This window comes from Eurypyga helias, unplaced genomic scaffold, assembly GCF_000690775.1.
Source record: "Eurypyga helias isolate BGI_N326 unplaced genomic scaffold, ASM69077v1 scaffold8316, whole genome shotgun sequence".
NCBI classification, from domain to species: domain Eukaryota; kingdom Metazoa; phylum Chordata; class Aves; order Eurypygiformes; family Eurypygidae; genus Eurypyga; species Eurypyga helias.
Genome location: NW_010257210.1, coordinates 25,600 through 39,449, shown reverse-complemented (window position 1 = coordinate 39,449; position 13,850 = coordinate 25,600). Strand labels below are relative to the sequence as shown.

At 37.3% G+C, this 13,850-nt stretch overlaps 1 protein-coding gene across 1 annotated transcript in view; it reads right to left on the bottom strand.

Annotated features, from left to right (window-relative positions):
• Positions 1–13,850, bottom strand: part of LOC104511356 (ankyrin repeat and sterile alpha motif domain-containing protein 1B-like) — a gene marked incomplete at both ends in the record, with an annotated part of 142,676 nt that overhangs the window by 113,810 nt on the left and 15,016 nt on the right. The window contains 1 exon segment of the mRNA XM_010153931.1: positions 4,784–4,920. Coding sequence (XP_010152233.1) covers positions 4,784–4,920 — 137 coding nt within the window.

Below are 13,850 nucleotides of genomic sequence, written 5' to 3'. Positions count from 1 at the left end.
TTCCCTATGAACTACATCTACATAGGTATGCCAGGCTCACTACGCATGCACAAAATAGTTATATATTAGTCAAGGCACACCTGGTAGCACAAACAAGTGGTGGAGGTCTATCAGAGGCTACAGATGTCCTGCAAAATTCTATTACTGCTTGCAGAAAAAATTCAACATTTAGACTATTATCTTCTATTACATTGCTAGATACCTTAGCCAGAGAAAGAATGAACCACAGAGGGAATGATGACTTTGTTTAAAGAGGTTAAAAAAGATAAATAGAAACTAATGTAAAGACAGCACATCCAGACCCACAAGAAAAAAAAAAAAATTAATGGATTATTGCAGATCTTAGCAATAAACACAGAAAGAATGAGATAATGAAATTTCATTGGCAGAAACACCAAAATTCTCTTTTCTTTTGTCTTTCACCATAAGCCCTCTTTATATCACTGAAACAACACTCTTAGTGAGTTGGGCTATTCACATAAAATAGGGAAAATACTAATTAATTATAAAATCCAAGTCACTTTTAAATAATCCACATTTAGGCATCAAAAACTGTACCTACAGTCAGCTATTTGAAACAAATCTTAGACAAGAAGACAATATGCAAATGCTGGATTACATTTAATAGGGAATTTAAATTGTGAGAAGTCAGAATTCAATTTTATGAGAATTGGTCAATGACCCACGTGTGAATATCACTGGCAAAAGAAACTTTCTCTTCAGAAAAAAAGGTGCTCTTTCTCTCTCTACATATACAGTTTATTTGTTCAAATGAAGTTGAACAAATCAATAAGGAAAGTCTCGTTAAACTGCGCGGCTAATACAAAAAAATACATGAAGCATCACATGCAGCTCCATTTTGTTCAGGCTTCATCCAGACCAAGAGTTATAGGAATTGTGGTAGGACAAACTCAATTTTACTATCACTTTCTAAAATTCCAGTCTGACAAGGTCAGTTATATTTTACTATATGTACTAACATAGCAAAGGTAAAACTTGAAAGAGCCTAAAATTCCAGAGGACTTCAGTTGACTCATTAGCCTACTTGGTCTCCTACCACATGGGCTGTTAGTATACTTCACAGAGGCATATGTCTTTAACTTGAAAATGTATTACTTCCTCAGTCTTCATTAATTAGCAATTCATGAGTTACAAACTTACTAAAACTTGTCTGGACACTCTGGAAAAAAAATGATCAAGTGAATCAAACCCTGAACCAAATTCTGTTTTTGTCTTATCCGCATATATGCAACTTTTCAAACAACCCTCTTTTTCAGAGGATTACTGACTCTGCGAAAATTTGAAAACAACATACGTATTTGCAAAACACTAGATCACAGGTACAGACAGGGCACACAGGTAAAGTGCAAAATGTACTAGCTTCAGGACTGGAAGGAGTAGAGGTGTGTGGCACTATGGCACTGAACTTAACACTGCTTCGGAGTGCTGCACTGTGCCGGGAACATAGACCATTTTGGTTATAATAGGCTTCAGCTTTAGTAATAGTACAATTAATTGAACAGTTGTGACATATCCAAAGACAGTTTTAGATAATTTTAGAGAGTAGTGAGATTTCATAAGGGAAGAGTGGTAAGGTGACAACAAACTGCAGTTTTCTCACCTCAAAATTCATCACAATTAATTGAAGAAAGGATAAATTTCCAGAAAAGTGAGTGAAAGGTTGGGGTAAATAGAAATTCCTAGACAGGCTTTGTGATGGCATGTTTTTAAAATAAGAAGAGGAATAAATAGGGCCAGGTTAAGAGACAACTAGAAGGAAAAAGACATAACAAGCTTTGTGCCCTCTGAGGAATCCCTTGACTGTCCATGACTCAGACCCCTCAGGATTCACACTTTATGTCTTAGATTGTTCCTATTTCACACTTCTCAGCTGGGGTACTTTCACCCCATGTGCTGGCAGTGCAGCATCACAGCCTGCCTACTCTTCAGAAACCCCATGTTGCAGGTGTAGCTGTCAGGGTCCCCCATCAGCTGCATTTGGCATTTGAGCATCTGGAAGAGGAGAGAAGAGAGGCCTCTGTGCTGTGATAAACCTCACATTCATACAAACATCTTCAAAATGCCTATGTACTGCCCTCACATGAGCTAGCACACAGACTTTGAAAGAAAGTAGCAAAAAATCAGGAGGCAAAATGACCCCACCTTTGTCTTCAAACTCAGCTCAACACGTTTCTCTTTTTCCACACTCTGCCACCATTTGTCCTCTCCAGTCTGGTGGGAGGAAGGAAACTTTGGTCCCCTCTGTTGTTGCTTACACGGAAACATGGTGTTTCTCCTCACTGTGGGTAAACTCTTGTATGCACAACCCTCCAGGAAAGATAAAGAAGGCTATAAATTAACGTAACGATATGAGTTTAAAGGCCAGACTTCTCTGGCAGTTTCATACAAGCTGGCAAACCCTGCTTATTGCAGAACTAGCCGCTGAAGAGTTTCCCATTCTGTCTTTCACTGGCACCTTCCTGTGCTGGATGCACAAGACGTGAAAAGGCAAAGGACTGACAGCTGTTTTGGAAATTCAGATGATCTCTGTTTTATATCTGTTTAAAATCTGTTATTTTTCTAGAAAAGTGCAAAGAGAACCTGGCAGACAACAGAAAATTAATTATTTTGCATGCATTGTGTAGGACTATTCATTCGTTTTACATGAGTGGTGAGAGGTCAGTCAAGAATAGAATCCCATTGTGTTAACCTTCAAAGAGCTTGCCATGTAATTGAATGCAGCAGGCATGGAATAAAGGAATTAAATATGCAGGCACAATTAACACTAATGGTTTGCAAACATCACATTGCAAATATCTACAACTTATTTGTCTACATTCCTGGGTTGAGATCTTGGGGGGAAGTGATTAGGGAAGCAACAAAAACAAAGAAAAGGAAGAATACTGAAGGAATGTGCATAAGCACATGGAGAAAGCAGAAGCATAATGGGATCTGAATGCTACAGTGTATCCAACTTCTTGGGTATTTAGCGCATAGATTTACAACATACATTAAGTACTAGCCTACATGTGCCTTACTGCTGCCGTTTTTGGCACAGGAAGTATGCCACGTGTATCACCACATGAGAGTCATTATAGCAAGCATGGTAAAGTTCTGATCATATACATCACACTGCTAGCTTTTGTTCTGCAGAACGATGAGAATACTGGGAGTCAGTAAATGGTATGATTTAAATTCAAAAATAGCTCCCCAGAATCTGCTGAATCCATTCAGAGTTAACTAACAGGAGAACATCACCATTCAGTGTTCTGGGTCCATCTGTTGGCAATATCATGATGGAAACAGCTTTTCAAATGCTATTTTCAATAAGCTATCACACAACAGCTTGTTCCAACAATATTCCCATACCTTTCTGTTTGCTTGCCGCCTACCATAAAAAACAGCTTAGAGAGAAGGAGGCATGTCAGTACTACACTGATGCAGAGTGGGAGGGACAGGGAGACTACAGGAACAGGCAAAATGAGAAACAACTATAAAAAGAGAAAAGGAGAAGAAGCTGTTATTTTAGATGCCCTGCAATCTAGATTTAAACTAGGATGTGGAACCCAAACTACTGCAGTGTCAAAGAAGGATGGTCTGCACCAGTCATTAGAATTATTGTTCATTGACAGTGTCAGCCATAGGAACTAGGAAACCAATGGCTCCTAGAGAGAAAAGGCAGGTGCCAATTACCCTTTATTCTGCAAGACCTTCTTTACTGTCTGCTCCAATGAATACTGTAAGGAAGATCAACCACCATCACTGTAACAAGCTCACTAGTGCAGCAACCAAAACAATCTGTCATATATCATTCTTACGAAAATATCATGTACCCCTCAGCTTACTTCACAAGTAAAACAAATTCCAGCAACATGCTGATGATACAAAGCCTGCATCCACTAGCATCAAAGTTGCTCGGTTGAAGAGATTAGCTCAGCAATGAAGAACAGATGGCTACATTTGAACCCAGTAATTGGTAGGAGAAGAACAGAAGTTCTTTTGGTTCACACCAAAACAGTTTCACAATTAGGCAATTCAGTGTGTAGCTGTCACAACTAGCTTTGACACACCTAATGTCACACCTTTTTAAGTGGGGAACCAGATAATCCCCTAAGGTTTCTTCTGACCTATGTCATCCTATGATCTTAAAATAAACTCCTTTAGGCTGATTAACTCTACATTACTGAATCAAGTTCTAAGATTTATTTATTTTAAAGCTTTTATTTTAATATAATGTACTCCTTAAAGAATCACACGGAACACTCAAGTTTTCCATGCATTAAGTATCTTGTTTACCAAACACTATTAGAAATATTTATAGTTAGGAAGGTGAAAGTCAAGAAGAAATACTATATGAGAAGGTAAACTAAAGAAGGTATGAAACATTATGGGACCATGTAAATGGAGATGCAGAAAGACAGGAAAAAAAAACTTAAAAAGTAAAAAGGAATTAATATTGATAAAAACAGAACATAAAGTTGGAAGAAAACTAATAGTACCTAAAAATAGGAAATATTACATAAAGACTTCATTCATGTTACTGCTGTAAGAAAGATGTAATGATACACCTCTGCATACTGTTTGGCTCATTCATAAAATATTCTGTCTTTTCCTGCTATCAAGATTCCTTCTTAAGTAAAAAAAATTATTTTGTGTTCTGTTTATCTGTCTTTGACCTATTCATATGTGTTAGTGATAACATCTTCTTACAATACATGCATCATAGCCTGCTTTTAAAAAGAAAAATATGAGTAATGAGAGGATGCTTAAGGTGATCACCTACCTGAGGACGTATAACTTTCACTATGTTTTTGAGTGCAGTGTCTGGTGATGGAGGAGAGCAGTCAGGTGTTGGGCCTGTAGAGCTGTTTCTATGGTTACCGGATCCTGGTGCGGTAATTGCTACCTGAGGTGCATTATCTGTGAATAAAAATAGCATTTATGTGCACTTACGAATACTTTGCACATTTTGAAATAAAAAAATATTCTGAAAACAGATCGCTACCCAGAACATTATTTCAACTCACAAAACCTATTATAATTTAAATACATTTGGTAAGGTATATATTGCACATCTACACTTATTTTGTCAGCACATAGACTCAATCTATGTTAAGGGAGGCTATAGCACTCTCTTAATACCTAAACAAAATGAGGCACTAACTAAACACAAGTGGTTTATTTTCATTACTTTGAATTACTAATTGTGAATCCAAGCACTATCACTATAACAGGGGTTACTTGAAAGTGAGCTTTCTACTGCAACTCGTATCTCATCCTGGAAAATCCTAACCTATACGACTCTGTTCAGCAAGTTATATAAACACATTCTCAACTTAGATCATGCTAATAGCTGCCAGTGACAAGTTTCCTGGGCACTGTGAGCAACTAACTCATCAGCAAGGATTAATTACATGAAAATATACTCAGCTTCTCAGATGAAATTTGCATCCTTCATAGAACTCTGCATTGCAGTAGTTACCTTTATAGCAGTATTTCAGCTAGATAACCTAAAGCTGGTTTAAAAATGTCTACATACCTGCAGCTACATGGAAAACTGCTGTTCAGAGATACTTTGTGACGCTGTTACCATTTTATGGCACTGAAGGACCATTAAAGGGACTTAAAATATCATTCTTACCTTCTCTAAATGTTTTTAATGCTGTTTGAACAATATAAAGTAAAGTTAGTGAAAATTAGGTCAGAGGGCTATGAAATAAGGCATAGCTTCCCAGCTGTGATGGTAACCAAGCACCAGAATGACTTAGCAGGAGGCCAAAAGCTTCACATTACTTCATGCCTTTATAACTGTATTATTACAGAAATGCTTTAGTTCAGATTCTAGAGAAAATGCCATTGCTTTTGCATGGTTACGGTGGTCTTTACAGTATCTGTGAATTCATAGAGTACCCTTGGTGGGTCAGGAAAACATGTGCTTCATGTTCCTAAACGTGCTTCAACACCTGCAGTTCTGCATTAAGACAACAATTACATTCAAATATCATGTCTGTGGGCCTCAACCGACAGCCTGGAGAGTTCACAGAAGAAAGCCTATTTATTTAGAATTGAGCTGGATCTCCAATTCATGCTTTCACTCTATGGGTAAATTCACTCCAGAAAAGCCCCAATCTCCAAATAAAAAGAAGCAGCTCCAGTGCTGTAAGCTGGAGAGTTTTTTCCTAACCAGCTTCTGCAGGAACAAAGACAAGTCCCTCCATCTGCACAATTTGCAAATGCTTCTGTGAAAGCAATGAAAGCTTCTTCCTCTCAGTCCTACTGATCTAAAGGAATTCTTGGAAGTGTAAGAGAGATTATCAAAGAGAAGGAAATACCCAGTTACACTAATGTAGCTAACACACAGGAATAGTTACAAGAATGTAAACTTTATGGCCTTTCCAACTTACGGGTACTTTCATAGCATCAATGATTCTAAGAATTCTTCCCATAGAAACACCACGTTACTACATCACTACGCTGATGAAGTCTTACATTTCTAGTCAAATACAGACTGAAAAACTGTTCTTCTAAATCAAATATCAGGCTGGAATGTTTCAGCAGTCCTGTTAACGAAAGTGTTAACAAAAGTTTAGGTGGCAGTTTGGCAAATATCCAAAACAGAGACATCCTGTAGATTCACAGACCTCTCTGGGCAGCCTGTCCCAGTGCTCTGTCACCCTCACAGTGAAGAATTGTTTCCCCATGTTCAGGTTGAACACTCTGTGTCCCAGTTTATGGCCACTGCCCCTAGTCCTGTCACCAGACAGCACTGAGAAGAGCCCAGTAACCTCAGACCTGATGTCTGACAGAGTGAACCCTCCCTGTCACAGATACAGACAGTTCCAGCTATATTGAAAAGTATCGTATTAAAACTGCCAGTCCTTTAGGCATGCAGTCTTAACACATAGAAAGGCTCTTCCTGTATCATCAGAAGCGTGCATAGAAATCTTGGATCTGAATTAATTTCATTCAGAAAGTAATACATGTGTGTTAATATGATGAATCAAACAAGTTTTTACACAGCCTTGAAAAGGAATCCTCATAATAACATTCCTGACATCAAAGATCTTGGACAGCATTCCAGAAAGCTTTAAGTTGCTCTTTGGAAATCTTACAATCAGGATAAAAGCTAAATATAAGCGTTAGAAGCATCTTAACTGAGCTGAAAGTCTCATTCTCTTTTGGTCCAGAATACGAAATATCACCTTCTTTCACTCTATGAACTGACTCATCAATAGATAATTATCAGTGAACCTCCCTGACCGAGGAATCAGAGACTTGCTTTGAGGGAGTCTTGCACAGTTTGCAAAGACACCAAAGAAGGGACTATATGCCTGCTGAGACATGCGGTAACACAGGCACCATCTAGGAAGCGAAGAAGTAACTTCTTGAGTAAGAAATGTTCCACGTGAGTCTAGTAAATCGCACTTAGTGCACTTACCTACTGGTGTGAGAAACAGAACGATCGCCTCTGACAAACAGCCAAACCTATAAAGGGGACAAACTCCCAGGTACTTCAGCAGTCCCTGAGTTTCTGTCGCTGCTCTTGCTGTGGAGCCTGTGTGACTGTCCTTAAGCACTGCTGCCGTTTAGCACGGGAAAGCCTTGCAAGTGGAATCAGGACGTCTTACAGATGCCGAAGTACCTCAAAGATGCATCACTCAACGGACAGATAGAAAGAGATTGGTAACGAATAGAGTTTTCTGCCCACAAGTTTGTTGTTTCAAGGCCTTGTCGACAGTCACCTCAGCTTAGCTTACTCACACCTTAAATTTGCAGAAGGGGTTGACAGAGAGGTCAAGTTATGAGAGCAAGATTTTGGTCTTTCCACAAAAAAGGCTTCTTGTTGACCCTGTTCAAGGGTAGATTTTGCCCCTAGATACAGTCCCATATGAGAAGCATCAGACTGACTTGGAGTGACATTTTTGGAATGAAAATTTATTGGAAGATATTCATGAGGGGAGGCAGGGCTGTTATATGCCCCATGACATAGGGCTGAGAAAAACTTCTCCAGCTACAGTGTGTCTACAACTATAACCAATTCAGGAACATACATAATATGCAGCAATCTCAAAAAAGGAGTAGCTACTGTCTTTAATTCCAAGCAAAATAACTTGGTAATTCAAAAAAGGATCATGCCTTTAAAACTAAAAATAAAGCCTTGCAAAAAAATATCCAAAGAATTTTCTTCAAACTAAAAATCCCAGAAAAAATCCAACTGCTCAGTATTTCATGCCTTCACTCCCTTCTCAAGGGAATGAAGTGTGTGACATGTAATGGTTTCTTGTAAACAATTTCTTTATTGTGGACAGATGTTTATTTTCACAGTAGGATTTTCCCATTAGGCAACCAATAATGATTTACTACCTGGGTCTGCTCCATCAGAGAGAGAATATCACCATCAAATTAGTTCCTGCAACCAATTCGGGCGGCTTCTCTGTTTACTTATACAGTTTTCATAGTTTCATTAAGAATAGATTTGAATAAGTTTTCTTTTCTGATTAAATTATATAATAATTATATATTCATTTTCTTTTTCTCTGGTAACAAAAGTAAAGCAAACATTTTTTTCCCCTTTAGGTAATCATAATGGTAATGCTATAAGTTTCAGTGAAGCATTTAATGCCAAAAAGAACTTGGAAACTTGAGAAACTACCAAATTCACCTGGAAAAGATTGGGTCCCATGCTGAGTTTCTGATAGGTGCTATAGATGGGACCAACCGGGAAGTATTTATGCTGTCTTCTAGTTCCTGCCTCAAGTTGCAATAAGCTAAAAGATGTTTCTGTACAAGTCAGATAATATCAGGCTCCTGGGATCATGTTGCAGCTGAAGATTACTGAACTGCAGCATGCTCTAACAATGTTCCTTCCTCCCTCCATCATACATGAGACACTGTCACAAGGTTTATGTAACTGGAGCTTATTCTGACTTTTAAAAATTGTTATGAGGACTTTCCATCCTCCATTTCCTTTGATTCAGGACAAAGGAGATGAAATAGGATAGCACAAAGAAAACATATTATGTTTTCTATGTCCACAACATCCAAAATAATTTTTAAAAGGTTCGATAAACTCAGGTTTTGGATTAAATGGACTCATCTACTGTGGACTATAAAAATAGCTACTCTGACTTACACCCCGGCAAATCTTAGTAATTTGCTTTATTTGTTGTTTGATTGACTGGCTTAGCAAACAAGGTGTTAAAGGACAAAGTGCTATGCCATCATGATCACATTTACCATTAACAATCTCACGGACATACGAAAAAAGACGGTGATTATTCAGGATTACACAGGTTTCCACATCTCAAATCTTAATACCTCTTAAAATTCTATTTGCCACTTTTCCCAGTTTTTGAAGTATTTACAGCAATGGTCACACTAGTGCTTTATACAAGTTGTCTGTGCTTATTAGTCTTTTCTTTATGCATCAATAGTCTGTACTTGCAAATGATGATATCACTGCTTGGAAGTTGAAGATCACCTTGGTCCAACCACCATTAAAAAAAAAAAAATCTTTCTACTCTAAAGTCACATGAGCATTGTTTAAATTAGAACTATACCCTTTCATTATGGACATGTGGCTTGATTTCGGTTACACCAAAACCTATTAATATTGAGTCAGCTCCACAAAATCTAGAAGCCCCAATTACCTTTTTACTCGTGTATTCCACTTCATATTTCACCACAGTATTTTTATATATCTTTACTGGACAAGGATAAAAAGAAATTGAATAGCACTGAACAGGAACTAATTCATGTAATTTTGTTTGTTTTTAAATTAAGAATTTAAAAACTTTAAGCAATTTAATATGGAAAATATTTATTTTTTTACAGCACCTTTTTATAAGAATATTAAAGGCCGAACTTGTTCAGCAAGACAAACACTTCACAAAATCTACTTCTCAACACACTCATATATAATGCAATTGCCAAAAAAAAGATGCTTTTTACACTTAGTGTTAAGCTTCATCAATTATCCAGGTTCAATATTATTGACAATTAATATAAGCAGACAGTTATCTTGTTCATAAAAATGTTTAACTATGAATGTACACTAACCTCATGACTCACACAAAAGATATTATGTAAGAATTAACATCATAACCAATCCTTTCACAGGAAGAAAATTTGGTCTACTATCACTGACATTATAAGTACTCAGTGATTCATTTGCAATGCAGTCTTTCAGCACAAAAAGAATTACTGAACAAAATGAAAACTATATTATATAATGTTATACATGTTCAACTAATGGGATTGATTTTTAGAACCAAAATTTAGGGCCTCAATTTAAACTTCTGTATTCATATGCTAGTAACTAAATTGCTTTCCGAAGAAAAGGCATTAATTTATTTTCAATGTCTTGAGCGATTTAGAAACTGATCTTCAGACTTGCAAGATGTGATTTCTTGAAATACAGCTACATCCTCAGTGAGCATGCTAAACTCTAAGTCAATGAAAGCCAGTTATAAAAGTATTAGAATCAGAATTGTTTGGGCCAGAAGGGACCTTAAAGATCATCTAGTTCCAATTAATCAGAATTTAGAATATATTCTTTATTTAGATATATTATACTGAAGAAACATTAGGTCAGAGGAACAAACCCTAAACTTCCTTGATTATACTAAGATATGCATTAGAGCTTTAAACAACGTTTAGATAGCCAGCTCAGACATTTCTGTTGCAGACAAATACGGCAAGTTCCAAGCACCAAAGTGTGGTTAACTGTCAACTCAGTGGTCCAGGGAAATTCAAAGCATCTGCAAGAGGCGTGCAGGAACTGTGGAATTTCACTGCCCAAGCATGAGCTTGGGACACCCAAAAGCATTTCAAATATCAACAGACTTCTACGTGTGTGCAACTGAATGATGATACTAAAATTACATGGAACAAATCTCAACTCACACTCTTAAAACCTGTAACCATTTTTTCCTAACGATCTTAAAAATATAGTAAGATTTTTTTTTTCCTGAAGTTTACAGGATAACAGGAGGTCAACAAAAGAGGGGACTGCTTTACACTTTTAACGATCACTCAGATTTGAGTCTGGAGACATGAAAATGAAAGTGAATCCTGTTCTCTCACTATATGTTAAGAACAAACTCTGGTGTTATTTCACTGCTATCATCTACCAAGATAGCAGTCACAATCGTAAAAATGTTAATTGTCTAACTGAAACTATAAAAAAGAAGAACAACCTCATGCACTGGTAACTTTGCCTTTTACTGTGCTGTGTAACATCAGTAATCAGTGGATGATTGTCTTCATTCATATGGTCTGCTGCATAGAGAAAAATGCTCTTATGGACAGTAACAGACCACATCACACAGTTCAACAAGTGTTTCATCAACATTTTCACCCCACTATCCATGTACTATGAAGACAAACTGCTCACTGGAACTTTTCTAATAGATATATTTTTCTCATAATGTAGTCAAAGAAAAGGCTACATATATGTATTTAATGCCACAATATTAACTGTTGGGCAGGTACCAATTTTATTAACCAGAACATTTCTTACCACATCTCAGCAAGCAAAATATCAAGAAACAAAAGGCAACCCATATTCCAGAAATATTAGATTTCACCTCAGAAATAAATCTTCACAATGGAGCACATAGTTAATCTACAGTTTTCCACCTTAATTACAGAAACATGCCATTGTCCTTTTCAAAATATACTGTTCTGTCTGCATTAGCTGTTACATCAGTTATTCCCACATTTTAGTGTAATGGCAATAGATCTGCAGATCAAAGCAGTTGATCCTCATGACACTCCATTTAGACTACACGTGGGTTTGAATTTTTAGGACTATATAGCATCTTAATTATTTTACCAAACACCCCCACCACACATGTACCTCAGAGCTTCTGGAAAGACTCTGTGCTTTTGGTGCCCACCTGAAAAGAAGCTTCAGATCAAAAAGGAGTATGAATTATGTGACTGAAACAGTGAATAGTAACCGAGAACTATGATTTATTTCAGAATGACATCCAGAGCTCTGAACCAAAATGCAAATATATACTCAGCCTATTTTATCACCATATTCCAGTTATTTGTGAAGTCTCTTAAATACTATATGCTCAGAGTTATAATTTGCTATAGGAACAGAAGAAATGTGTATTTAACTTCAGAGGTGTGGACCAGTAATAGTCCAGAACTAGATTATACGCTACACATGTAATGGTTCGTAGAAATATATATACTAAATTCTAAACCCTCTGAAGATGAAAAAAATACTTAAACAAAGCCTAATCATTATGACTTTATAGAGCTTTATGCTATAACCTCAGGATAGGCTTTATGCTCAGATATAGCTTTATGCTATAACCTGGATAGATTTTTACACTGCAACTCCAGAAGAAAGAAAAAGAAGGGCAGAAAATGAATGTACACGTATATAAATATGCATAAATATAGACACACCTGCATACATATATAGACAACAATACCAAAAGGAGCCCTACTACTAGTGAAAAACTTAATTTTATTCCTCAAGCTCTGCTCAGTGTGGAAGATTTCATGCAATGTTTTAAAATATTTGAAGGTAGGCCAAAACCCTGCACCTGTTTTGGACACCCCAGCATCAGGATAATGCAAAAACGTGACTAAAGCTCCAGATGGCTTGGTGTTGTCTGGGATAAAAATCCTGTTTAGTATGGTATCAAGACAAACCTAAGTTTGATCAGTTAGAGCAGACTCAATTTGCTAGGCTATTAGAAAACTATTACAGAAACACAGCCTGGAAATTTCTATGGTGTTGGATCTGTCTTTAGAAAAAATGTGGGAATGCTTTTGCTTGTACATGTTATGTGTCCTCTTAACATAAAATGTGTTATATGGCAGCAGAAAGCTCTGAAAAGAACATGGGAATGCCAATCATCTACCTTGGAGAGAAATCAATCCTAACCACAACAGAAATCTTGGAAGAATACAAAAGGAGGTAATATGGAAATGGTACTATTTCTGGAGGATCAGTTAGCAGTGATTGAATTTACATACGTCTCCTTGCAGAGGTCACAGCCACCAGAAGGCCTAGTTTCATTGACAGGCTAAGGAATTAATGTAGGTCCCATCATGGTTGGTACCATAAGGACTAAATTTTAGTGCTCTTAATAATGGAGGAATTATCATCTAGTCCTTTAAAAAAGCTTCATAATCAGAATGAAAGAAGACTTGCCACTTTTAACCACACTGGAGTGATGGATAAACCAGTATTTTCTGATTCCAGGGGCAATCAGAGAAAATAAAAAACACCGGGAAGTTTTATCAGTGATATGCTGATATCCTCATCATGAGGATAGACCAAGAAACTTGCCCAGATTCTGCCTCAGGGAATCTTTCCTACTATTTATGAGCTTTATTTAAAAGTGAGAGAGACACCCAGGCCCACATGAAGAATCGTCTGGATCCTGTTCCTTATGGCAAAGAGAGTTTGGGCACAGTGACCTTCCTGAAGCTTGCAGAGGATTCATTAAAACTCAACCCTTTCTAAGGCAGAAAAAGGAGACTCACTCCATTACACTAAAACATACCTATAAACAGGTTTCAGTGCAAGTCTTCAAACAATATATCTGAACCCTTTGTATGGGGCCAGCACTACTTAGGCTCAGTTCATTCATCGTGGGTCAATCCAAGCTGCTGGATTCCACCAGTAGTAAGTTCAGAAGGCAGGACCCCAAGCTGACAAGTAGAAAGAAACAGACAAAGACCCAGAACTGAGCAAAGTAGGACACAGCATAGTAGGAATTGCCCTTATTTGGTACAGAGCTGCCATGTATAAGATTTCTTGGATAGCATGTGTGATACAAATGTGATGTCTCCTGTAAGCAGTGGACTCATTGCAAAGA